Source organism: Clinocottus analis, unplaced genomic scaffold (genome assembly GCF_023055335.1).
Source record: "Clinocottus analis isolate CAN_PGR_092001 unplaced genomic scaffold, fCliAna1.0.p SCAF_20, whole genome shotgun sequence".
Lineage (NCBI taxonomy): Eukaryota > Metazoa > Chordata > Actinopteri > Perciformes > Cottidae > Clinocottus > Clinocottus analis.
This window is the reverse complement of record NW_027175932.1, coordinates 7,303,719-7,331,713: the sequence shown is the minus strand read 5'-3', so window position 1 is coordinate 7,331,713 and position 27,995 is coordinate 7,303,719. Positions and strand designations below refer to the sequence as shown.

At 42.1% G+C, this 27,995-nt stretch overlaps 1 protein-coding gene across 1 annotated transcript; it reads left to right on the top strand.

Annotated features, from left to right (window-relative positions):
• The first annotated feature begins 1 nt into the window (after nucleotide 1).
• On the top strand, nucleotides 2-27,934 carry LOC137791530 (lysine-specific demethylase RSBN1L-like). Its single transcript, XM_068586540.1, has 9 exons — nucleotides 2-680; nucleotides 6,067-6,213; nucleotides 9,618-10,189; nucleotides 10,290-10,448; nucleotides 17,622-17,759; nucleotides 18,474-18,616; nucleotides 22,435-22,605; nucleotides 22,726-22,834; nucleotides 23,283-27,934. Exons 1-9 carry the CDS (start codon nucleotides 41-43, stop codon nucleotides 25,116-25,118), a joined length of 3,915 nt encoding a protein of 1,304 aa, XP_068442641.1. The 5' UTR covers nucleotides 2-40; the 3' UTR covers nucleotides 25,119-27,934.
• Nucleotides 27,935-27,995: the final 61 nt, after the last annotated feature.

Below are 27,995 nucleotides of genomic sequence, written 5' to 3'. Positions count from 1 at the left end.
CGCCGTTGGGGGAAGAGAGTAAATAGAGAGAAGCCTCAAGATGGCTGACTCGCTGGGCTCCGCTCACCCCACCGGAGCTCCTCCTGCGGCAGCCCCGGCGGTCGCCTCCGCCAAAAGCCCGCTCGTCAAGCCGACCGAGCCGAAAGGAGCCCCCGACAACCGCTCTCAGTCATCCCGGGATTTGAACGCGCCGCCGCCGCCCAAGAAGGTCCGAGTCGACGAGCGGAGCGTTAAACCCAAGAAACTCAGCAGGGAAGCGGGAGTGGGAGGCAGCGGCAGCGGCAGAGAGAAACTCCAGCAGCCCGCGAAGCAGCAGAGTTACGGCGGCAGCGCGTGGAGCTTCAGCCCGGTGAAGACGAGCGGCGGCACCAACCCTCCGGTGCCCGTTACTGGGGGATCCCAACCACCGACAAACACGCACAAAGTCTTCAAACAGAGCGACTTCTTCCTCCACAAAGCGCCTTCCTCCTCTAAACCCAAGAAACCGAGCAAAGACAAACCGCAAGAAAAGGAGAGGGAGACGGGGACGGAAGGCGCGGAGGAGAAGAAGAAACGTAAAGTGCTGGTGACCTCCGGACCCGCGAGTAACGGCAGTAATAACAGCCACAACGACCTCGGCAGAATTAATAACACTTCTGCGGTGAAGAGAGAGAACGGGGATCTCACGTTGGATCCCAAAGGTAGGCCATGTTTCCTAAACATTGTACTTTGAGTTGATAAAGTTTGAGTTATGTTCGTTTTAATAGTTGGCTGGTCTAGAATCAGCCACTCTGGATGTGAACGTGTCGCCCTAAGTGAGCGGTGGTCTGGACGGTCCCGCTCGCTCTTAAATGTTGTGAATGAACACACACTCTTCTGGGGTACCTCTTATTTATAATTTGTAGATTTAAAGAGATTTAAAAGAGATTTTTGTCGCGTTGAGCGTCTATGAAGCCCAGTTTGGGCGACGTGTCTACGGAGTATGGCTGCCAGCGGCCGTCGCGCGTTCTCCCGCGCGAGCTCCAGGGCAGTGGTCGCGCGACCTGACCGGTCCTTTGCAACCAGCTGCTGCGCAATTATTACGTCGATACGTCGCATCTGCAAACCATGCAACGTGTTTTATTCCTCTACGTATGATAATAGTGTAATCGAGTAAATTAAATATGTTATAAACGCGGTATAATCTCGATCACGTCGACGTAAACGAATGTGGCAAATTATGTTATTATGTTACATTAATGCGTCTTGTATGTATTTTCTATTTCGTTCGTAGCTGTACGTGTGCATAAAACTGCACGCTGCTGTCATAACAATATGACAGCCGCCCGCCATTATAGGGTAAGTGTTGTTTTGGTGGAGCACCACGCCCCCCTCTGTAACCTCAGGCTGTACGGGAAACAGACAGAGCGCCACAGCTTGTTGTTACTCCATGTTCTCCAGTTGAACACGCAGAGCATGCTCCAACCACTCCTACATTAATGAAAATGCAACATTTAAGCAATAGAAATATATATATATATATATATATATATATATATATATATATATATATATATATATATATATATATATTTGTATATTAAGCCTACATGTATTAAACGTTATAAATATATTATACATTAAATACAGTAAACATGCTGCATATGATCAACATACATGTGGGCTCATAGACATAATTTACACCGACTCATTAATTTAATTAAAAATAAGTTTCTAGTATGATTAATTATTTATTAAGGTTTTTTTTTGGTTCCTGGGAAAATGGAATTATTTAAATGACTTGCACCCTCTAAGTCAATTGAATAATTCCTTCACAGAGCTAAAGCAACTATTTCTAATTTCATTGTTTGTAGGCCTGGATTTTAGCTTTTTTTTATTTTCTGCGTTTTGGTGGCTTGTTTTGTCATCATCACACCAATGGAGGGTTTCAAAAACTCTGCATTTGCAGTGTATAAACATCATCCGTGTGCAGGTGTTTAGACATTAGCGGTAGAACTATGTCTACATGTGCAAGTATGCAAGTGCATGATGTCACCCTTTTCCAGTTTGGCAGTTTAGGAGGTCATGACATGCTCTGAACAGCCGCTGCAGTCAGTAACAACACCAGCACGAGCAGTGTTGTTGACCTGTAGGTCTACTTTAGCACATCAGAAACAGAGTCTTGTAAACAGTCTGTGGTGGATGTGCATGCTTGCTTTACGGGGTCAGATAGAGGCTGGTGTTAGTTAGTACATGACACAGTGCCAGAACACAAAGGCGTGTATTTAACAAAATAATGTTAAACCAACTATGGCTTTAAACTCAGTCAATACAGTTTTTTTATTGGGCAATTATAGGACTAAAAGTAAATTAGTGCAGTTTTATGTTCATTATGTTAATTTTTAACTGCAAATGCTGTATGTAACCATGTTGAGGGTATTAAAAAAAATCTCATCCCTGAACCTGACAGGGAAAACTGAGATGCAGCCTTAAGTAAGAATATATAATTGCACTCTTGCAACAGCCCGACTGAGGTGCTCTTGAGTGTAATACCGAATCTATAATTGCTGTAGTGAGCCGCTCAATGGCCGGCAGGAGTGAAACTGTAATTATAGTGAATAGCTTCAAATTTGAAGATGAAAAAGTATATAAATGTGGAGCTGAGTGTTGGGCTGGAAATCGCACATTAATCCCGAGAGAAAATGTTTCGAGGATTAAAATGCTCTGTTCCAAACTGCACCTCCCTCTAAAAGCTGGTGACTGTGTCAGTATTCTTCCTTGACTGTTACATGCCCCGGCATAGGTTTATGTTGACAAACAAACAAAAAAGCACAGTTTTAATATTGTTTTTCTAATATGTGTTGAGTGGCAGACAGGCAGGCCCACACGTTAGTCAGACGAGTATCCAACAGGACGATGCTGCGTTGCTCTGAAGTTGATCGTGCCCTGACCTTCTTTAGAGGGGAGAATTTGCCTTCAGGGATCAAAAGAGCAACACATCAGCTCAGTAATATTATTAGTGTTAGCTTTGCAGCTTAAGCCAACTGGCAGGGATCAGTGACTCCTGGTTACATTTGGTCTTGAAATAAGAGACATGAGTCTGACGAAGTACAGCAAACAAAGAAACATTACTGCATTTGGCAGGTTAATGTGAAATAAATAGTTTTAACTGTTGAACTCAAAGGTTACAGTTTTGTTGTTGACACCCATGCCATTATGATTTTAATCAATCACACTTCTCCTGAAGGTTTATTACTCACATTTACTGTTTGAACTCAGATAAATCGTAACTGAATTAAAAAATAAGCTAAATTGCTATTTTGACTTAGAACGTTTGGAACCGATTAAGACTGACGTAAAAGAGTATTTAGTTATTGGAGTAATTGGGTTGTTGCAAATCATGTCTGTGTTGCAGTGATTCGTATTTACGTGTGCATGTAAATGCACCGTGCTGACAAAATCTCTGTGTCTCATCTCTGGCCGTGTACAGCGGGAGAAAATGAAGCTGGGTTGCAAACAGCACCAAATTAAGTTACTGTCTGCTGGGTCATTTATTCAGTCCCCAAAATTACAAGACACTTAACTCTGCCTCAGCAGTAGCAGCTCAATAGAATAACAAAGAGTGCATCAACCACATTGATGAATCATTTTGAGATCAGCATTAATTGTGAAGCGTGGATTTGCCAAAGCAACAGGGGCGGATTGACCATCCGGAGTAGCAGGATTTTTTTTTTAATCAGCGGGCAGATTTACCTGTTGTCAACAGCACAGATCCAAAAAGATCTCAAAATATATCAGCTTCGGTTTAATGCCTGCCATGTGATATTTTTTACTGTATGTCTTCCTAAAGTATGTAACCATTTTAAACCCTCAGTATGCCCATGCACATCGTAGTCCCAATATGCAACAACAGGCCACACTGAGTCAATTTACTGCGGAAGTGATGTGCTTGTAATAGTCCAGCAAGTTGTCCACATGGGACGGCTCCTTGAACTGTGATGACTAATCCTGTCAGATTCCTCCACAAAATACTTGGAGACAGAATTTGCGTGATACAATTTGTTGATTAAGATTCACAAAACACTCAATATGATAAATATAAGTCATGTTAATAATATTAAAGGCCATTGGAACATTTGGATGATTAACGTTACCTCTTGCAGATTTATTAGAAAGCTTGAATCTATTTTTTTTTAATCATGGTTCAGGGCGTATCCCAGCATGCATTTGGCGAGAGGCAGGTGACTCTTTGCTAACACAATGGCTGGGCTACAGCATTAAACACTACCCTGTTCCAGGTTAACGAAGGTTAAATGTAATTCATTACACTAATGAAGTTAATTTTGAGAACTGGTGATTGAGCCAAGATTATGAGGATACACCATTGACTTTCTGGATTAATGAATCTCCGCCTCAGCTCCAAAAAGTTTGATAGCAGTGCAGTCGAAGTTGGTAGAGTTTCTGCCTCTGGCCTTCTGTCTTTCAAAGTGTTTTTTCTCCTGTGATCAGCAGGCAAAAACCGCCTGCTGATCCCCTTCAAAACCGGCCGCTGCAAGAGTCAGAAAACAAAATCAAACACTGAGAAGCTGTTTCACTTGCATGGACCCAAATGATTTCTGATTCATTTACACCTTTTGTGTTGTTGCACCAAAAAAAAATCAAGATTGTTTCTACATGTTAGTTACTCACCAGTTTGAAACTTGTGATTCCCAAGCCATGGTTGTCTCCTCTTTATTTTAGGAGGATACTCTTCTGCCAAGCTGCAATAAATCAGAGAGCATTTCCAGTATATTTACGGTCCGGTCAGCCACCGAGCTAATTTATCCCACGTTGCCTCTAAATTAAAAGTTTATGAATGTTGATTTGGCATGGTCTGACCTTTTTTCATAACTCTGGCTATAGATCCGAGTCAGTCCTCCTTTATAGGCAGCTTCCTGTGGATCTACATTCGTGGTTTAAAATGTGATGTTTTTTCTTTCGTGTGATTTGACAGCATTTCTTTTACAGTGTTCCCATTCTTAATGAATACCTGCATGTTAGCAAAAAAAAACCCCGACCCACTGAACTTTAAAATGTCAAGGTGTTTGTCAATGTTCCTCTAATTCTCCTACTGCTCCTTTTAAACATTTTTACTTTCAAAGCGGTTTCTCTTTTGATCCCGCAAACAGCACGTCCAACCCCACTGCGTTCACTTTCCCACTCCGCACGTCCACAGGAGAGTGAACAGTCTGAAAACAGCTTCCTTTTAAAGACGGATCTGACTGAGTTCAAAGAGAAAAAGTTCTTTGGAAAGGAAAAGAAAGAAAGAATCAGCAAAATAACTGCTGTGGAAAAAAAAATGTTTTCTTAAATGTACGTATGAAAGGAAATAAAGAATCAAAGGAGAAGATGTATAAAAGTAATTTGATAAAATAAAAGTTATTTTAAGAAAAATGAAGTTTTCTTAGCTTAGCTGGAGGGGAGATAAATGATTTACACCCATTCACACTTGGACATATGTGTGTGAGAGATATATACGTTTTAAAATAATGCTTTCATCCAGAGCAATTTGCAGTGAGTGCAACATTACAGTGCCCTTCGATTCCTTGATTGGTAATATTCCCTCAACGCTGAAATTATTCTTGTCAGGCGGGAAAGCGCTGGAAAAGGTAATAAAATCAGTCGAAAAGCAGGGGAGGATCTTGAAGCTAGCAGAGGCAGAGAACATGAGACGGAATAAGTTGGGGAGAAGAAACATGAAGTATATATTTATGAGAGGTTATGTGTGAAATTGTAGAGTCACTGCTGCAGTCTTTAAGGGAATTGGAAGGTCATTACTGTGCTGTGGAAACATGAGAGATAAGAGTAGAGGCTCGGTGGAGAGATGGATTTGTTGCAGCAGGAAAGGAAAAGCCTACTTGTTGTAGGAGGAAGACCAAGAAGATTAAGGAGCGGGTGATGGCCAAGGTGAAGCACTTGGCAAGCGTTTAGTTAAGGGGGGGGGATGGAGAAAAAAATCATAGTGCATCGAGTGTGCTCAGCGTTGCCTGTGTTGGGAGTAAATCTTGGCGTTAATGCTGAAGCGTTTCAACCATCGAGAGCTGAAGCCTTTCCCTCTGCTTTTCACAGAGCACTCCGACAAGCTGAAAGAGAGGAGCCGCGAGGAGAGGGCGAAGACGAAGGTCAAAGACCGAGAGAAAGAAAAGGCGAAGAAGAAGCACAAAGTGATCAATGAGATCAAGAGGGAGAACGGAGAAGTCAAGCAGCCGATTAAAGGTTGGTGGAAACGCACACGCATCAATGCAAGCCAAATGATTCATGTAGGACTGAAATATTTTTTCTTTTTAGTTGTCCTTTGGCATACAAAATGTATAGTAAAAAAAAAATTTTACAAAACAGTTTTTGTAAAAATTTACATTTGTAGTTTTCCACAAATTAATTTTTGACCTTGCAGAAAAACAGGAGGTCCATTAACTTACTGTTTGTTATCATACAGGTGTTGCATGATTTGAAGCATCATGTATGAGTGTCAATATATCAGATAATCAGCTTAAAAAGCAATGAATTCTTTCAAATATAGCCCTAAGAAGGCAATAAAAAGTCTTCGTTTTCAGATAAATATTTTCTCTCTCCTACCATGAGCAATAACTCTGTCTGTCTCTGTCTGTCGGAGACGTTTCCCACACTATAAACTAAAGTGTAATTGCTGAGTGTGTGCCAGTAGATTGTTTGTTCAGCAGCATGAGCTCTGGAGCAAACACTTTCACTGCTGCTGGCTGCAGGTGAAGGGAAGCTTATCGACTCATAATGGGCAAATGTCACTCTTAATTGGTTAATCCAGTTATCCATTTTAGGCCACTTATCTGGATCCAGGTGGCATCTATGTAATGAATCATATCATTAGGAGGTAATGTACAGGTAGGATGTAAGTTCTGAAAAAATGTGATGTAAAAGTAAATAATTCCCACTGGTTTTCCATCTGACCTTCATATTTTGTCCGGTTGGGAAACTAGTAATGAATTGTATTCTTTGTGGTTTTTAAAATGTCTTTGAAAAATCTTGAATATATCCTGGTGAACCATGCAGAAACCTGTTATATTCAATATAAAATACAATATAAAAACAAGTTTTTGTACAATACAATAGCAACAACTACTTTGAAAAAATGTTTTGAATAAAAAATAATCTGTTTAACGACAGGTTAAAAACATTTTTTTTCTCTGACTTTTAAGCTATTTTTATGTTTTTTTTTACAAAAGAAATGCTGTTAATGGCTTTACTTAACAGTATTATATAAGTTAATACGACATTTTTGGTACCATAAACTCCACTGTAAATTCAATTATAGACTACGCGTGAAAATACAATATATATTTTTAAACCTTGAATTTTTTTTGTATTCATAATTTATAGTAAACTATAAAAGCACGAACATACAATAATTTCTGCCAGGCATTAACCACCACAAACGGGTATATGGAGGTCCTCTCTGTGTGAACATGTTGTGTTATTGTGGGGACACTTCATGAATGTGGCAGCGAGTTTCATTGTTAACCTTTTGACGGCAGTGAATTATTGTCTGAGCGTTGTTACGTAACGATAATGGAGATGCACCGAGACCCATGATGGAATCAGAGTCGAAAGGGAGGCGAGGAAGACGCCCCCCTTACAGTTTAGTGAGTGAGACATTTAATCAAAGGGGTGTTACTTTTGTAAATGTTGGGAGTGTCGGAGTCGAGGAGGGGAAGTTAGATATTTAATCAGTAAGACACTCTTATGCTCTCAATTGAAAAGGGCGACCTGAGAAAACATTTATAGGAAATCAATAGGCAGCAGGCAGCGTGTGTGTGTTTTACTCATCTGATCGTAAAGGGACCGTGACCATCTCGTACGCTCTTGTTTGTGTGTAAGCAAGGAAAATCATGCATAATTGTGGACTTTTTTTTTTTTTGCCAGAACCTCATTTAAGGTCTTGCTTGCTTTAAAATGTGATGATTTATTACAATTAGAAGTTTGTTTAACTATCTGCAATCAATCGGCCACGATTTTATGCTGGAAGGATTTTATTAAAGTAGATGCTTTATTAAACTTGACTGGGAAATTTTGGAATTGTACATTTCTTTAGTGTCCCAGAGCAGAATATGGTTGAATACTGGATAACTATAATAATGTTAATGTTCCAATCTGATCATTAGTTTGAAATTATATTTTCTTTACATTAGAAACATATGTATTATCAGTATCTACATGTGAGGTTTGTACTCGCCATGAGAGGCCATCCTTATATCTGTTTATTACATTTCATATCGCAACCAATTCATTACACTTCGCATATTTTCTCCATATCTCACTGCTCCTCTGTGGACTGTTGAAGGTTAAGGTTTGTGAATAAATGTGTGTTTGTGTGGGGGTGTCTGTGTATAGAGTGAATTGGGGGAGGGGTGACGTGTGTTAAAGAGCTTTTGGATTAGTAGCTTAGGTATTGTGCTGCAAATACCTTATTGCTGTTGCTCTCTTTATTACACACACACACACACATTACGTTACTCTCGTTCTCTCTCTGCTCCTTTTCATTGTCTTTCATTCCTGCCTTATCTGGCGATGAACGTGTGTGGGGTACAAACTAGACTGAAAGTGTGTGTGTGTGTGTGTGTGTGTGTGTGTGAGTGTGAGAATGAGATGATAGCTGATATTTGAATTATGCTGAGGCAGCAGCTATCAAAGACACACACACACACACTCACACACACACACACACACACACACACACACACACACACACACACGCGCGCGTACTGTAGATGTATACATGTCCACTTGTTTACACAACCGCTGCTGGCCAAGAATGAACCAGCCATTTCCAAATAGATGTGAACGGCTCTGACACACACACACACACACACACACACACACACACACACACACACACACACACACACACACACACACACACACTCACTAACAGTAGCACAGTGCATAAATTTGCATGTTCCACTCTGTCCTGCCTCAGGCTTCCAAGAGACGGTCCACCATGGACGGTACTATCTCTGTTCAGATATGTCACTCGAAAGCATATTTCCTGGCTTAGTCATATCTGCTTTTCTCAAGGGATGCCATTTCAGGGCTCTTCAATTTATTTTCTGCAAGCACCCCAGGAGATGCCACACCATCTGAGAGAAGCTATGAGTCATCTGTCTCCACAAAAATAGTTAGGGCTCATTATTTTAGTTTCATGGGTTTTTAAATAGGGAACAGGGAAGTTTGTTTAAAAAAAAGTAAATAACACAACATTCTGCGGGAAAGTATTACTGTGTATTGTTTCTTTTTTATTTACTGAGTGTAGTCAGCACACCACTTGAGGTTTTCCTTATTCTCTTTACCTTATTTTGACTTTTTCTGAGCGTTCATCATTTTAAGGACAAGTATCAGTGAAGATGGTCTTCTTACAGCTGGGTAATGAAAAGAGCCTGGGGTTGGTTTGTTCAGAAAGCAAGCCTGAATACATTTCTTATACAATACAAAGCTTGCATAAATGATGTGTCTCTCTTCTCCCTTCAAGCCCTTTCAAAATTAAATTGTCTGTCATATTTTTGTGTTGATCTTGCAAGAATGTTTTCTCCTGTAAAACATATCTTCCTTTAAGTAATAAGGTCTCTCTCTGTCTCTGTCACTTTATCTAGATGAAAAAGCGAAGATCAATTCTGAGGAGCTGCAAATCAAAAAAGTGAAGAAGAAAAAGAAGAAGAAACACAAAGAGGGGGAGAAGCATAAACGAGTGAAGATGTACCACCGCTCCTGCCAAACTGTTTGTGCTGGCCTGCTTCTCCTCCCTTCATCCTCTCCACCTCCTACCTCTTCTTCCTCATCCTCTGATCCCACTCATAACTCCTCCCTGTCTCCATTTAAGTCCCCTCTACCGGTTTACCCTCCACCCATCAACAAAACTGCACTTCTCTCCCCTTCTTCTCCCACTCTTGCCCTCAAATCCCCGTTCAACTCCTCTCCCCTCCACGCTCACAACTGTCCCTCGTCCTCCATGATGACGCCACAGCCTTCCCAAACCAAACACCACACCAGCCCTGGCATGGCGGGCCTGGAGTTTGCTTCTTATATTCACATAGAGAACCAACCTAACGGAGGAGCCCTAGTGGCCCACGCCTACACATCCCAGCTCTCCTCTCTCTCCATGAGCCAGAGGCATAGATTTGCCCAGGAGTTTGTCACCTTGGCTTTCAGCGAGGACTCCAACCAGGTATAGCAGAGATATTGATCCATGGGTGTGGAATGAATGCAGTGAGATGATTTAATTTGTATTGTTCTATTTAGATTTTATTACTCTCGTTGTTTTTCAGGCAGCTCATTACGTCATGGGGATTGTCCACGGGGAAGCCGGCTACCTTCCGGACTTCTTGGACTACTTCTCAACCAAGTTCCCAACAGCTCCAGTCAAAATGGAAATACTGGCCAAGAAGGACATCGAAACCACCACTATGGCTAATTTCTACTCTCAGGTCAGTCAGACATGTGTGTGGGGTCGGACGTTGGGGGGGACAGATGTACAAAAATGACATACAGTCAATCTTTGTCTTTGGTTTGTTCCTTTCTGGGGCTGTCGACACATTGCACAGAGCAGATGGTGTGCTTTCAGACATGAAAGTAAAAATGAAGGTCCAAAATAGCAAGAAGCCATCGCTTTCAAGCCTGTGTGTTGAGACACTGTCTACACAGCAATTTTTTGTTTTGTTTTCAAACTTCACACATGCAGGCATACACAGACACACACACACAGGAAGAGGTGGAGGCCTACTAATCACTCTGAACTTGTCATCCGTTGTACATGCACAGGGCGGTGCACATGCATGCAACACGCACCTTAGTTTCTGTTTAGATGTGACATTTAAAAGCAACATGGTTAGTAAATGGAGTTTAAGAGATGCAAGCTCTATTTCAGATGTGTGCTTTGTCTGTGTGTAGTTACTGTGTCTTCACAAAGATTTACTGTACATCAAAGACATTTTACTGTTTTGTGATTTCTGTTATGCAACAAGTGAACAGAAACAAGTGTGGACTTTTTAAATAGCCTGACCTCTGGGTCAGTATGTTTTACATGCGAGCAAAGTTCAAGGAAGATATTACAATGAATACATGTAACCCACTTTCAGCTTTTTACAGCCTGTATGCTGCATTTAAAAATCATTCATATGAATTGTAGTTATTGAAGAAGGCAGGTTGAGAGAGGATAAGAAACTCTGATAAAATGAATGAGAGATGCATAGATGGAGGGGGGGAGTTCAAGTCGCTGGGATGTTTGTGGGAAGGAACAAGATCGATTGAAAAGACCGGATGCCTGCTGTATAAAGATTAAAAAAAAGTTTCATTGCTGCTGAAGCCATCTGGTGTGTGCATCTGCCTCAATCTGTTCCACATTGAACAGCGTTTGGCATTTATACAGATGTCTGATTTCTCAGAGTGAATGTCAACATTAACAGTCACGGCAAAGTTGTGTGCATGGCACAAGTGGATACTGCTCTCACGTCAGCGGCATTAAATATTACAAAGCAAAGTTAGAGTGATGGCAAGAAAGGAAGTATAAAGTAAGAGGACATAAGAAAAAAAATAACATTGTTTTATTTCATAATTGGAAAGTGACTGAAAAAAGTGTGATAGCCAGAAAGGAAGTTCAAAACCAACACAAAGAGTTTTTCTTGTTTTCTCTTTAGCAGAAGAATGGGAGACTCTTTCTCAGCCCCTCGGCCCACAACTCAACCTTTTTCTCGAGGACAACCGGGAAAACAAGAAATGTGTGTCTTTTTGTATTGCTTGTGGTGTCTGGATTGTCTCCTGTGAGCAACGCGACACAGCCAGACTTCTTCATCTAGAGCGGTCTTCTGTCTGTAGTTCACTAATGAAAAGCCTTTTGTTGACTCAAACCTCCTGAGTGGCTTGGTATTGTGATACAGACTGCTCGTTTCCAATGTAAGCGCAGGCCACACTGTCTGTGTGTGTGTGTGTGTGTGTGTGTGTGTGTGTGTGTGTGTGTGTGTCTGTGTGTGTGTGTGTGTGTGTGTGTGTGTGGTACTACAGGGGGTAGAGCAGTTTATATTCTCTATCGCTCTCCTACAGGCTTTTTTCTTTTTATGAAATATTCATAGTGTTATTCTGTGTGCTTGTTTTACTCTCGGCCAGCTCTGCTTCAACAAACGCATCTTTGATCTCTGCATGTGACGGCGTTGATGGAACCAAGATAATGAAGGAATTACACACTGAAATTGTCCATTGACTAAATTGACTTTTCTCTGCAAACCGGTGTCCTGACCTGTCCCTTTAAGAGTAGTGTTCCTTGCAGAGCGAACGTCATTGTCCACTGGTCTTGTTAATTTTCCCCCCTCCTCGCTCTTAGCAGTGACCTTGGGAAGCAGACATACAGTCCACACACACACTCTATCTAACACTAACAGATGTGAGCATGCTCACTGATATATATATATATATATATATATATATATATATATATATATATATATATATACATATATATATATATATACATACACACACACACACCACAGGTACATTCACACAGACAGATTAATGATTTCTCTCACATATTTTCCCTTCACCTTTCTTTCTCCTCGGCTCTCCCTCTGTGTTAGTCTGTCACTCGCTCTCTCTTTTATTCCTCTTCTCTTCATGTTTCTCCTCTGTTGTTCGATTCTCTGCTCCAGTTGCAAACAACTGGACAGCTGCTTTCTGTAAATGTGTATGTGTGTGTGAGAGCAAAAGAAGGGAAGAATTTAGAAAATGTCTACGACTGGCAATGTTCTTTGGTATTTGTGTTTGCCGTGTGTGTGTGCGCGTGCGTGTGCGTGTGTGTATATGTGCATTCATTCTCCTGTAAAGTGTTGCTTGTTCTTGCGCTGCTGGAGTGTAACACTATCACCCACGCCTTGTACTTGATAATGAGCCGGGTGTGTTCAGAATGTGACTTCTAGGTATCAGAGTTGCTCGGCTGCCATTGAGGCTGCGTGTGAGTGTTTTGTATTCAGTACCTGACTGAAGGCATTTTCAGTGGCGCTAAGGATTATAAAAGATTACAGCGCTCTATTTTCTCAGGGCCAGTACAGCCCGACAGTCAATGCATTATGCGCTTCAACAGTGAGGTAATTTGGTCTTTCCGGGTTGGCCACTAAGTAATTATTTTTTAACAACATCAGAATAAGACGAGGCAACAGAACAGCCTGCAGGTTTTGTTAATTTAATTGTATATTAATCTGTGCTCACATTGTGCTCATGTTTACACTCAAAGCTGTACAAGAGCATTCACAACAATGGCCTGTAATCTAGCTGACAGATGGCATCTTTAGGGACATGACATGAGGAATATGGTATGCAACTGATGTAATGGACAAATCTGAAAACGCATTATAAAATGGAGACTTCAATTACAAGTGATTAATTGGTTTCTATGATATGATTCAACTGGTTTTAACAGGATGTTATCCTAAGAGGGCTTTGAGGTCTGAAAATTGAGTTTGCGTGTGACCCTGTTTGTTCTCCACTGGTTAGCTAATTGCTGCAGCTCTGCACTGCGCTCTCACACGTTCTGTTCCATCACTTGATTAGCGTATGTTTACTCTGACCCGGATGCTAAACTAGGCCTCCAAACTGTCTCCAACACAGTGTTTACAAAATACACCAATACTTTTCAATGTTAACTTAGACTTCAATGAAGGTAGAAAGCAACCACTACTTTATTTTAATTAATTTATTGTTCTAATATTTGTGTTTTTGCATTCACATGCATGTGTCCGTGGGTCAGCCGAGGAAGAGGTTATGTAAGAAACGTTTGTGCAGTCGTGTATAAGGCAGCAGTCAACAAATAACTTTGTTGTGATTTAGAAGAGTGCTCTAGAGATGGAGTGGACATAATGTTTAAGAGAGAGAGACACAGAGCAATGAAAGAGAGTAAGAAACAAACTGACTGACAGAGCTGCGCGATGATGTCATGAACTCAGCCAGAGAGAGGGGAGGAGGGAAACTTGTTATGGAATTAATAAGTGGTTACAGTGGCTGCACCAGAGATGGAAAGGAGACCAGAAACGAGCAAAGCTCGATCTAATAGACTTCCCACCAGGGACGTGAGGATTATGAGGAAAGGAGGCAGAGGAGGAGGTGAAGAGGCTGACGGAGAACAGAGATAATCTCAGTAAAACAGCAAGTGGGAAGTAGACTAGGTGTGAGACTTACTGCTTTTAGCCAGAAGGAAGTGACAGCAGGGGAGAGATGACAGTAATGATAATTATATATAATGATGTCGGCTTCTTAATCTTGTGAATTTGCCAACCTTGAATACTAAATGAGATGCAGCACTTTTTACTTTCGCTTTTCATCTTTTGTGTGCGTGATTTGTATTGTTTTATTGTTACTTGTTCATATTTATTCAACGTGTCTTGCGTTTGTGCAGCAATGTCGCTCCTTTTAAGCCAAGCCTGTTGTCAGGTTTAACTTAAACAGAAACCTGATTGTTTTGGTCTTTGCGTTTCACACATGCATTCACCCATCAAGTGTGTAAAAGCATGTACACTGAGGCAAGGAAGTACTGGTCCGTCTCGAGCTGTACCACTCAGGAAATGTGACAGACTTCCCCTGTTTCCTTCTGTTAGCCGTGACTTATTCTTGACAATCCGTTAGTTGTGTGTCAATTTATTTAATACATCTCCTGTAATAGTGAGAGACTGTTGCCTTTGCTAACAACGTGGGAGCTATTCTGCTGTTTAATTATGCATCATGTAAACACACACTACCGGATACATGGGAAGAGAAGATATGAGCGCACACGCACTTGACTACGCTCACAGATGCACACTATACTGGCTGAGAAACGCACACATGCCGATAAGCATTTGAATCCATGTGTGCGCACAAACACTCTTTCCTCTCAGTATCTAGGTCATTGACTGAGTGAGACTATTTAAGTTGTGATGTGTTTACGCGTGTGGAGAGTGAGTATTTCAAGCCTTTAGTCATCATCTTAGGAGGATATCACACAGTATCGGGGCACAGATGCAGTGAAATGAAGTGAACAAACACACCACATGGCTCGGCCGGTCTATGCATGATTAACTTGTTTATTTAGTTCATTTATCAGAGATGAGATAAACAACAATATAGACAGTTATTTGATGCATGTAATTAGACCAATTTTCAAGTAAACATGCGGGAGCTTCTTTTATATATGCGTGTGTGTGTGTGTGTGTGTGTGTGTGTGTGTGTGTGTGTGTGTGTGTGTGTGTGTGTGTGTGTGTGTGTGTGTGTGTGTGTGTGTGTGTGTGTGTGTGTGTGTGTGTGTGTGTGTGAGACAGCATGCTGACTTTTTGGGAGACCAACTCTCCAGTTTGTCGGATGCCAGCAGTGAGGACAGCTTCACCCACTGAGTAACAACAGAATATTCTTCATATGGCTGAAAGCAATTAGTCCAGTAATTGTTTATTCAATCGTCAGGTGAAGAATAATCAAACAAAAATATTTCTGGTTCCAGCTTGTGAAATGTCTGGATTTACTGGTTTTCTCTGTTTATATCACCTTTAATTAAATATCTCTGTGTTTTAGACGAGAATAAAGCAAGTATTTTCTAGATGTCGCTCGGGGAAATTGCATCAGGTGTTTGTATTTTGTGAAATTGTACACATGTACTAAATAGTTCATGCATTATTTGTAAAGTGTAATGAAAGTATTTTTAAGAGGTACCTCTCTCAAGTATGCATACAGGTACTCTCATGCTTTGTCTCACTGAGAGCTGTGACTTTATAAAGAGAGACACTGGTCAATATTAACGTGTGTATAGATGTGTCTAACAACTCACTTCCATTTCATTGTTTTTTCACAAGGGAGTGCAGATAGCTAGATTTTTTTTTACACAGTAAAATGTCTCATTTAATATACTGGTGTATATTTGTATTGTTTGTTTACATTAGATTAAAAAATGTATTATGATTTTATTTATTTTTGAAGTGTTGAAGTATTTGAATTTTGCTAACAGTGATCTGTAATCCAGTTGTTATGGCCATTCTCCACTAATTATCCAGTCTGTATAAATAACCAAGTTACTGAACCAAGACACCAATCCCTTATTAATAGAAACGTCCTGGGGAGCACACACACACACACACACACACACACACACACACACACACACACAGAGCTGCATGATTGGCCTCTGAGCAGCTGTTTTGGGATTTAGGATTCACATGGGAGATGCAGAGCACCTTCCCTTTTAGTCTTTTCCATCTTTTCTCTTCCTTCACCTCCCTCCTCCTGTGTAACCTGTCCTTATCTCTTTTCCCCTCCTTTTTACACTCCCTCGCTCTACCTCCATCCTTTTTGTCTCTTGAACAACTTTCTCTTATCTGTTGTCCTCTTCTCTCCGTCAACTCTTTTTCCCCTGTCTTTTATATTCCCAAAAAATATTATCCTAGTTTTCACCTGCTTCCCTCCTTGGTTTCTCGCTCTCTGTCTTCTGCCTCTTTGACAGCTTGACTTCCTAAACTTTCTCTTCCTCTCTCCATCTGTCCCGCTTTCCTTCTCTCCAATTCTCTTACCCTCTCTCTTCTTTTCTCTGCCTTGTTGTCAAGTGGTGACTCACTCGAGGCGTGCAGCCAAGGATCTGACACACACACACACACACACACACACACACACACACACACACACACACACACATACACAGATCAGCCAAGAGTACAGCATGCAGGCCACATGCTCCACACACACAAAGACACTGTTGAGGGCCATGGGTATGGGAGACACACACTATGCTCTGTCAGCCAAGTGAAGAGCAGCAAACAGTCTGAGTCATGCCAGTGGAGCAGAAACATCAAGTGAAACCGCCCACACACACTCACACACTATTTCTGTTTTGACACCCAGTGATTAACAGCTTCCATGTCAATGTCTGTTGTTTGTTTTTATTCCTCTGGATTTTATTGGTCTAACAATACTAAATGCATTTGAATTGTGTGAAGGTTTATATTTTACACGGCAATCTGTTGATATCGCTCTTTAATACTATTATGTCGACACAAACCAATCCTCCTTAGCGAGTTGATTAAAATAGCCTCCCATTAAATGTAATATATCTCATACATGGCAGCGTAGAACTGTGGAGTATTGAGCCTCCCAGGAAGTCTTGCTGAGGGGTTGCTAGATGAGAAAGAAAAACACATTTCTGCTCCACTAAACAATGAATATATTCTAATAATGAGAAGTAAAAAACAACAATTAAATTGAGGGGTAAATAGTCTTAACATCTCCGGTAAACAAAGTGCAGTCTGTGAAGAGGGGCTATTGCTTTGGTTTTAGTGGCCACAAGCCAGAAAAGGTTGTGAACCGCTGTGCTGGTGAACCGCTGACAAAAAATATCAAACACATTTGATTACATCCGGGACGTCTTTGAGGAATAAAGGACCACAGGAGGGCAATGAAACCAGACTATGCTACTTCTCTTACAACAACGAGACAGTAAGGCTCTATAGCAACTCCATTATAGGATGATACATTTCTTATTCCCCTTTTCAATTCACATTTAAGCACTGAGCAGAGTAACAAATCTCCTATTCCTGCTGTGGTGTGAAAGCAACATTACGCTACCATCGCCTCATGCTGTGTTTCTGCTTTGGTTGCTGCAGGTGAAGAAAACGTACAGTAATGGAACATACAGAGCCGGAGCAATGAGACAGATCAGCCTGGTGGGAGCCGTGGACGAGGAGGTCGGGGATTATTTCCCAGAATTCCTTGGCATGCTGGAGGAGTCGCCCTTCCTGAAGGTGAGTCGGGACGGGATGAATAGCAGTAATTCTACATGGCAACAGAACGGGTGCATGGAAACACAACGGGCAAGTGACAGTGGTATAAACTCAATGTGACCAAATGTTTAAATGTATTTCCACCGCTGACTATTTGGAAACCCGAACTACTGCTCGACACAAACCTCAACAACACACCTCGTATTCTAAGTGATGGCTGGCAAAAGAGAGACGTTGAGTTATCAGGTGTGTCAGTGATTTGATGCAGCTTCCAGCTCTCAGTTCAGGCAGTTGGCTCCCTTGTCAAACGTGTGTGTGCAGGAACAGTCCACCAAAATACCACGCCGTCTGATGTCTCTGAAATGCAGAAGTGACGAGTCTTTCTTCTGTTTGCCATTCTGTGTTGACACTTCAAATCTCCTGCATGCAATGTGGAGGAGTGGCATCGTATGCTGAATATCAAAAGACTTGCATCCTCTGGCACTCTATCTGTCGAGGGCTTTGGCTCTGATTCAGCAACCTCTGAAGCATCTCTAGTGCCAGTGACAAGTTTTGCCAGGGGGTGCAATTTTTGCGCATGAGGTTTCTTTTTGGGAGTCTCTGGAATAAATAGAATACTTGACTTGGTTAACAAAAAAAGTGAGGGATGTACTAACAGCTTTGATTTATTGCTTTCCCCTCTCCTTTCTCTCACTTTCTCTCTCTCTCTTTCTTTCTTCTTCCATCTGGCTGCAGCGAACTCTTCCGTGGGGAACGTTCTCCAATCTGAGGCAGATGAATCACACGGAGAGTGACGACGGTCCTATAATGTGGGTCAGACCGGGAGAACAGATGATACCTGTAGCTGATATACCAAAGTCCCCCTTTAAAAGAAAACGGTGAGTACATAACAGTTTATTTAACATCCTAATAAAACACACACACACTCGTGAAGCCAGCCAATATTTGTCATCCTCCTTAAGCTCTGCGACGAGACAGAATTAGCAGGGATTTCTGTCTCTCTGAATGTGTGTACTGGCTGTATGTCTCTGGTGATTCGTGTGTGTACCTTATTGAGCCAGCTTGCCTCTCTATCCCCCTCGCAGCCCACGAGGACTGATTATGGAGAAAAAAAAACGTAACAAAGCACACTCGCACATTTGAAGCAGCAGCCATGGTAGCGCCGTGAAGCTTTACTGTAGCCGAACAGCGCCGGATGAGGCAATTACACCCTTTCTGTTTGTGTCTGCCACAGTGTCATTGTTGCTCACACATAAGCTTCGTCTCACACGCACACAAACACAGGATTTCTGTGAGCGAGGCCATTAGATAATGTGTGTGTTGTGAGCGGTATGTGTCTCGCCACTCGGATGAGATCATCATTGTGTTAACGTAGTGGACATCATCAGATGTTATTTCGCGTGGCTGCCAGCCAAACACGGGACACCGCACACATACCCCCACATGCAGCAGTTAATGCTGTTGATTGGTATTCATGTGCTAAAATCTGAAATTATATTTGGAAAAGGAAAATCCTCAAATATTACTATTGGTTCTTTTCTCTGTTTGAACTATGTTTGGACCAAAAAAAGAATTTGTCACCTTCACCTTTCACCTTTAGCTTGTTTTGTCTATGAATTCATTCAAGAAAGCTTCATTCATTCAAACGGTCCCGTGTGAATCAAAGGGGAAGTAATACAGAGTGTATAATCATCGTATCCGTAGTCCATGCCTATAAATACATGCATTTTAGTTGCATTAATACGTAACGCATCGGTTGGTGCACAGTGTTTGACGGGGCTGGCTTATAAAGTGTTTGTTTGTGTGTGCTGTCAGAAACACTCGTGTAACAGCTGGGGCTGAAAGAATCTGTTTTCATAGAGACACAGATGGAGAGAGAGAGAGAGAGAGAGAGAGAAAGAGAGAGGGGTGTCTATTCTGTCTTGGCTCATCATTTCATTCTATATCACCATGAAATACGTAAACAAAATGACGTCTACAAACCTGCTTTAAGTTGATTTATTGTCGAGTTACTACGCAGTTATTTTCAGGAAATCAGAAAGTGTGTTTACATCAAGTGTGTGTGTGTGTGTGTGTGTGTGTGTGTATGTTTGTATAATTTGACTCAAAAAAATGCATTTGTTTGAAAGAAATACTGTGAAGAAGTATTGAAAGAGAGGATGTGATGTTATTTGCAGCGAAACCTTGTTGTGTTGGAGGAATGCTGCTTGTGCACGAGGAACATCATCTTTCTCTAATCTTTGAGGTTTCAGTGAAAGGGTCGAGCTATTTCTTACGGCACTGAGACTCTCAGTCTGAGAATTCGACATGATTACGGCGGTCAGACGGAGGAAATAAACCAAAGTATTTCAGCTCTCAGTGAAAGAGCGCCGTGCCTCCAGAGATTTACAATAATTGCAGAGCAACAGCAGCAACCTTGGCAAGCGTCCGTGGCAAACAGGACCGAGGCCGTCTGACGCAGTGCATGCTGCTCCTGTCCGCATCCAAATGGAGACATGGAGCTGTCAAACTACAGCCGTCTCAGTCTCAAGTAGAGAAATAATTAGTCTATTCATCGATTAGATGAGCGACACAGAATTTATCGGCAGCTGTTTTGATAAATAAATAATAACTTAATTTTTAAAGCAAAAACTCCCAACATTTTCTCATTCCAGCTTATCTACTTTTCTCTATTTTGTATATTGTAAATCAAAAATATACATATATAAAACATTGTATTGGTCAAAACAAGACATATACATCCCCCTATCACTCAACTATAAGTTTTACTTTCACTGTGCACAATGATGTTCGTCAGAGTTCAACATTAACGTTTAAAAGTCATTGCTAGGCTGGAAATAATAAATGCCATTTTTAGTCCCCATTCATTTTGAGTAAGCTTAATAATTAATAAAGAACAAAAACTATTGCAGTAAGGCGGTATACACTGTATATTTCATTTGGAGGCGTTTTTCGCATTCACCTGAACAAGAGAGAAAACGTCTCTGTTTTTTAAGATGTAAACATACAAACACAATTTTGTGATCATACAAATGACAACTAGTTTGGAAGCCAATCAGAATCCAGGATGCAACCTATACAGTGTGATGTCACTTGTGCAGCAGCTCAGTGTGTGAAATGCAAATGTGATGTACAACCTCTCCACGAATGTGTGCTGCAGTTTTAATATGGACTTTAACAGTGCTTGTTGTCAGAGAATGTTTTCCCATCTGTCTCTCCTTTCTCCCTCCTCTTCACTGCGTTATCCCTCCTCTCTCCATCTCCCCCCCTTTCTTTATCCCGCCATCATCCTTTCTCCTCTTTCCTCCTGCCCACTATATTTGCCCATAAATGCACAGGAACCTATCTCGACGACTTGGTGTAGAGACAGATTGCCCACTTTTTTACAGACGCACATTGTGCAAGAACGACAGGACCTCATATCTAGAGGAGGGAGAGGGTAGACTTTAAATATCGCCCTAGATGTGCACGTTCAGCACTTTCTGCCTCCCCTTTTCAGTGTTTCACTTACCAGCTTTCCTGGTTTTACATTCATTACTGTCAGCCTGCAGTCAGCTCAGACACACTGTGTGTGTGTGTGTGTTTGTGTGTGTGTGTGTGTGTGTGCGTGCGTGTGCGCTACTCTCTGTACTATTTTCCTCTGCTTCTTTCTTCCTCTTCCACCAACTCCTGCCTCTCTGCTCTTATCTCTGAATGAATGAATGCACAATTAAGTGTTCGACACGGGTAGCCTCGCTGCTGTTCTGTCTGTGTTACACTCTTGAAGGAATCTCACTGTGTGCATGTGTGTGTGTTTATTCTCTTGTTTGAATCTGACTGCAGCTCCAGTGTGAGTCACTGATCCAGTAGTGAGCTGACTGCAGTGCTTCTATTGTTTGGCAACCGGGCTAATTTTTTACGCTTCTACACTCGGCTTCTCGATCCGTATGCATGAAGCAAAACGCCGTCGTTTTTGAGCACTTATTTCTTTGACACAAAGCATGCAGAGGATATCACTAATTTCCACTTTTCCATGTTACCAGTGTTCAGTGTTTTGAAGAATTTACATTCTTACAGAAAGTGTACTGCGAAATATTTAGTTGGGACATTCACATTTATTATTGTTTTAGAATATCCACTCGTGTTTCCATCCTTCACATCAAAACTGTATGACTGCAACTAACAATTATATGCATTTGTGATTGATTGTTTTGTTTATAAAATGTTTGAAATTAGTTTTAAAAAAAAACAACAACAACCTGTTATCCTCAGGTTACATCTTATCCAAAGGTATTAAATTAACAATAAGATAAATCAGAGAAAAGTAGAAAATTCTCACATTAAGGAACCATCAAATGGCTTTTTAGGGGTTAATATTTCACTTCAAATCTATCAGCCCTAATTTGCTGTGAAGCGCCCAATAAGAGTTGCTGTATTGTAATAACACTTAATTGATTAGTTTGTCGATCTTTTTTTTTAAAATGAATTCGCAACAATTTGAATATTAGATACGTTTTATGTTAAATTGTATTTTGCCACAGCAGACAGGAAACAAAGAAATAAACAAAGCAGCAAGGTGACCTTTACTCATTTCTTACTTTTTATTTCGGCAGCCGGGAAAGACAAACGGGTCAAATCTCTGTGTAGAACTGTGCGAATACTCTTGTTTTAATTCTTCTCACTTAAGAGTGTTTTTGTCTGTTCTGTCCCGTCGTAGCTCCACCAACGAGGTGAAGAACCTGCTGCAGTCGCTGCCCAGGGCCAGCGAGCCCAGAGAGATGCTGTTTGAGGATCGGACTCGGGCCCACGCAGATCACATCGGTCAGGGCTTTGAACGACAGACCACAGCAGCGGTCGGGGTGCTGAAGGCTGTACGGGCCGGAGAAAGGTAGGCGGAGATATGATCACACTGTTGAGTACAGGTAGCGATGGCTGTTTGTACACACTCTAGTATTTAAACAGCCTACTCTCTAAGATGTACGTAATCCTTCATACTCTTGTTTTTTAGCTCGGCGCCTCCTCGTGTAACCAAAGACGTGGTGTGTTTCCATGCCGGTGATTTCCCTCATGTAGTTCAGAGGCTGCAGTTGGACTTATACGAACCTCCGCTGTCTCAGGTTTTTACATTACACACATACAGAAGTTATTGCACTGCATATGCATTAAATCCCCCCAGTCAGGTAGTATTTAATATGCCACAAATCAAACAGTTGTTTCTAAGTGTTACCTTAATATAACACCTTCTGTGTAATTGTAGTTAAATTACAATGTGCATACTGCCACATGGTGGAGCAAAGTTGAACTGCAGTAAATTAGAGAATTTCACCTCACTCCGTTTCATTTGGAGTGCAGAAAGTTTTGATTTGTAAGAATTCAGATTTTTTTTTAAGAAACTCTTATCTGTTTAAAACAAGCGTTTTACTAAGTAATACAAAAAAGGAGAAACCTTTTGTATTTTCTTTCTTATGATGATTTTTAAAATACATGCCAAAAAAGATGGAGGCTTCCTTTATGGAGTGTACGTCTCCATTTCCTCGATCTAAACCCACCTCTGTCTCTTTACAGTGTGTGCAGTGGGTCGATGATGCCAAACTGAACCAGATGCGTCGCGAGGGCATCCACTACGCTCGCATCCGCCTGTGCCACAACGACGTCTATTTCATCCCTCGCAACGTGGTCCACCAGTTCAAGACCGTGTCGTCTGTCTGCAGCCTGGCATGGCACGTCCGCTTAAGACAATACCACGGTGGAGGGGAGCAAGAGGAGGATGAGGAGGAGGAGGAAAAGGAGGAGGATGACGACAAGGAAGAGCAGGTTGAGTTGAAGGAGGAGAGGAAAACGGTGGAGGAAAACGAAGAGGAGAGGAGAAAAAAGAAGAGTGAGAAAAAAATGAAGGAGAGAATAAAGGAGGAGGTTGATGTGGAAGATAACAGGACGTCGCCGGCTTTCAAAAAGGAGGAACGGGATCATCATCTGCCGGTCTTGTCTCAGCTCTCTCTCTCCGTGGACTCGAACGCAAGCAGCGCTCGAGACAAAGAGGTGGAGAAGGAGAGGGTAAAAGAAGGAGCAAAACCCAAACGGCAGGATTCACCTCCTGCGAAGGTGAAAGCAGAACTTCTAGCGCCTCCTCTCTGCAAGAATAAACCGTCTTCATCTCTCCCTCCTGCCCTCCATCCTCCTCATCAGAACACAAAACCCAAAGCAGCATCATCAAAGCACCTTCACCACCACCACCACCACCATCATTCAGACAGAATGACGTCTTCCAGTGCAAAGTCATCACCTTCAGTTCCTAAATCACCCGTCTCTAAGTCTTCCCCTTTGTCGCCTTCAGCTGTTACTCCTTTACGAAGCTTTATAGCTGCTCCTAATCCTTCCTCTTCTCCATCTTCCTTCATGTCCACCTCTGCGACATCGTTGCTGACTAGTACGAAGCCGGCAGTGGACTCGCATTTCTCTCCCCTTCCTCCTCCCAGAGTGTCTTTGGCTTCTCGACAGCCTTCCTCCTCTCAGCCAGACCGTCCCAACAACTCGCTCTGCCTGAACCCAGACGTCCCCTCAGACAAGCGGACGCAGTCAGACGTTCGGGCGTCGCACGTAGACGTACAAACACACACCTTTCCGGGTTCGCGAGCCGACACACGGACACATGCAGCCGCTCGAACGGCGAAAGACTTATGGACGCAAGCGCTCCAAGAGAGATGGAGTCACGGTGCCGACGCCAGGACGTCTGCGGATCCGCAGATGCATCCGCCGCATGACACCGCGCGGCAAGGAGTTTACATGCAGCAATACGCGCCGCAGCACCTCCCACCTCCTCACATGCTCCCCCACTCCTTCTCTCCTCTCCTGCCGCACTCCCATCTTCCCCATAGGCCTCCCCACCTCCCTCCAAGTCCTATGTGCAACCCCGCTCTCCCTGCACAGCCCCAACCTCTGAACTCGTATCACAGTCAGAAAGCGCCGCCGCATTCAGTGCACATGAGCCAGCTTCACCTGCATCCGCCGCACCAGCAGAACATCGCCACGCAGCCTCAATCGTACTACCAGCCTTCCCCGCATCAACCAAACACTCCCCTCACCAGCTCCCAGCCTCTCCCTCCCCACCTCTCTCAACATCACCAGTTCGCCCCGCATGCCAACAGCTTCTTCCCCCCTCAGCATCACCACATGTCCCCTCACCACTTCCTCCCCCCTCAGTCTTACCTCTCACAACCCAGCAGCCCCTACCCGCTGCAACCGCAGTACCAGCCTCAGTCCTTCCCTTACCCGCCTCCTCCTTCCTCCTCGCCGCCGCCTCCCCCTCCCCCGTCTCTTCCACCTCCTCTTCCCCCTCAACCCGCTCCTTCTGTCCTACTCCCTCCCCTAAATCACGAAGAGGAGCAGCATCAGATTTTATAGATGTTTTTTGTACATAATGATGCTGTTTTTACATGACTGTATATGTAGAAGGTTTTATTTTGGTGGTGATGTTGTAAAACAATGTAAAAAGGAAATAACGAGGAAGACGGTGTGTATCAGTATGAACACAGTATCGTAGTTTCTAAGAGTCAAACTTTATTCACCTCAGACCTCTTGACTGGACTGATTTTGTACTGAATGCTTTGTGGGTCAGAAACATTGAGACGTGGTTGCATTTATTGGTCGTTTTGATTTTTCAGTCATGTGTGACTGCATCAGTTTGAGCTTGAAGAAGACAATATTCAAGCTCACAGTTTGAATGAGATGTCTGGTCTGTTTTCTGAAGTGACTTATTAGAGGTAGGAAGGAAAAAAGTGATTATTATGTCAGATATTTATATACAAACGGTCATGACGACGTCCTTTTTTGTGAAACTTGCAGCTAATGCTTCCATTTTTGTGGCTTTTTTCTAGTATATACTTTGTGCCCAAGACTGTTTGTGGAATAATGATGGGTCAAATTGTGATATTATACAACACACTATTGTATTGATGTAATATTACTACATTTCCTCTACTATATTGTAAAGATACACCTGACAATAACACAGTATGTCGCTGTATGTTTCCCTGATATTGTATTTTGAGCAATAATGCTCTGCAATAATTTGATGAATGCAATGCAAATGCATTTCCCCATATTAGTATTTTTGGGGCTGCACGGTGGTATAGTGGCTAGCACTGACGCCTCACAGCAAGAGGGTCTGTGGTTTGGATCCCGGTCTGGGAGGGGTTCGGATTCTGGTCTGGCAGGTCCTTCTGTGTGGCGTTTGCATGTTCTCCTCGTGGCAGTGTGGGTTCTCTCCGGGTTCTCCGGCTTCCTCCCACAGTCCAAAGACATGCAGGTTAGGTTAATTGGACTATAAATTGCCCGTGAGTGTGAATGGTTGTTTGTCTCTATGTCTGCCCTGTGACGGACTGGCAACTTGTCCAGGGTGTACCCTGCCTTCACCCCTTGACAGCTGGGATCGGCTACAGCGACCCTAATGAGGATAAGCGGTTCAGATAATGGATGGATGGAGTATTTTAATTTCGAAGCGATTGATAAAAAGCCACGAGCGTCCTATTGAATCATGGGATTTTTTTTCTAATCAGTCCCAGTGTTTTATTGTTCCACTTTCATGCTTATATGGTATATTGAAAACTAGAGCCAGCAGCCGGTAGTTTCATATTTACCATCGAACGCTCTGAGAAAAAACAAATGAGCACATTTCCAAAAATGCTCTTGAAAACAACTATTCCTTAAAAGTATTGCGATGGTTTTGTACGTGCAGCCCTTAACACCAGTGGCAGAGCTCTTAGTGTCTGTTGGGTTTGGACCAGCGTCTCCTAATGTTGGAAACGGAGAACTTGCTGTTCAGCCAAGGACCAATCTGTCCGAGCCAAGGCTCTTAAACCGGCCGGCCTTCAGAGTCTCAGGAAAGAATACTTTCAGGACACATCCACGACTTTATTGGTCTCCTGAATCCTGAATCCAAGTAACCTTTAAGGTTTCTGGTCAATTCAAATATTCAATCTGTAGCATTATATTGGTACCTAAACAGCTGCACTCGGAGCGTGCCATGAGTTAACTTTTTGATGAAGCAATACCCCAAATGTAACTCTTTACAGCTCTCGGTACAACACTGTTGTTTAAATACAGTGATGTTATTGAAGATACTAATTATCTTGGATGATCCCCAGGGCGATTTTCAGTTCTTCCAAGTCTATTCTGTCAATCACTCTGGCCTCAGACCTCGATTATACAATTGTGTTTATTCTTTATGAACAAATGCTCCAAGACACAGAAAGTAGCCCAAAGCATTATTTAACTGAAGCCTAGTTTCTCTCCGGTCTGTCATCATGTTTTATTTATCCACCAGGGACTGAGTGACCTCTTGTGTTTTTAAAGTACAATAAATTATTGAAATTCTGTTTTAGCAACAACAATGATTATGTTTTTTCAGAGTGGTAAATGTCTGATGTTTAGAATCAAATCTGTCTCAAAAATATGTTGAACATTTTTTTTTAAATTTTGTCATTGATCGACATTGGAGTAGAGCCCACTTGCTAATGTAGCCCACAACATTTCCCCAGTGCCTGTCCTTAACTGTGAACTACTAAATGTCCAGAGCCGCGTGAAGAAGCAGTTCTGTCCTTTAATGGGAGTTTTAGGAGTCCCAGATTTTCAGTTTTCTCTGGAAAATGAGAGCAAAGCCTTAAATTGGTCTCTAAAGCTGCCGAAAACTCCCCAAATATCTGCGGTGTAAGTTGGAAGAAGTTAAACTGGCTCGGTGAGACCATGTCCTAAAAGCAGGGTTGTGTTTTGGATGATTAGTTTCACCGCCGGCACGGAGAATCTTGGAAAATGGATCCTAAAACTTCAGCTCTCTGAGTCCGTTTGACTCTCAGGACTTCATTTCAGAGACAGAACTCTTCATCTTGTGGCTTTGAGGAGAGCAAAGTGATTTTAAGCACTTGATGCCAGTTGTAAGGCGCTCTGCAGCTCTTTTTATGCTTTCGAGTTTCAGATGTTCAAAAAAATTTAACATGACAGGAACTTCTATATTTTGTTTTGTACAAATGTGACACAATTATGGTTGAAAACAAGTTTTCACAGAGTTTATTTATCTCTTTTTTTTCTATTTCATTTCTGTGATTTTTAACTGTCAGCACTGGAGTGTACATAAGCTGTTTTGTAAAGAGGAAAAAAAACTTGTAGTGTGGTTTCTACTTTAAATATGAGCCTAGCTAATAAAAGGTTCAATGTATGGAAAATGTTGTGGTATGACTTGACGTTTCCTGGTCTGGTGGTGGAAAAAGATACACTTTTAAGAAT

Excerpts from the sequence above, each read along its gene's own strand:
- LOC137791530 (XM_068586540.1), top strand. The coding sequence starts at position 41 with ATGGCTGACTCGCTGGGCTCCGCTCACCCCACCGGAGCTCCTCCTGCG. Across the intron at positions 6,214-9,617 it reads AGTCAAGCAGCCGATTAAAG|ATGAAAAAGCGAAGATCAAT; the intron begins GTTGGTGGAAAC and ends CACTTTATCTAG. Across the intron at positions 22,835-23,282 it reads ACGAACCTCCGCTGTCTCAG|TGTGTGCAGTGGGTCGATGA; the intron begins GTTTTTACATTA and ends GTCTCTTTACAG.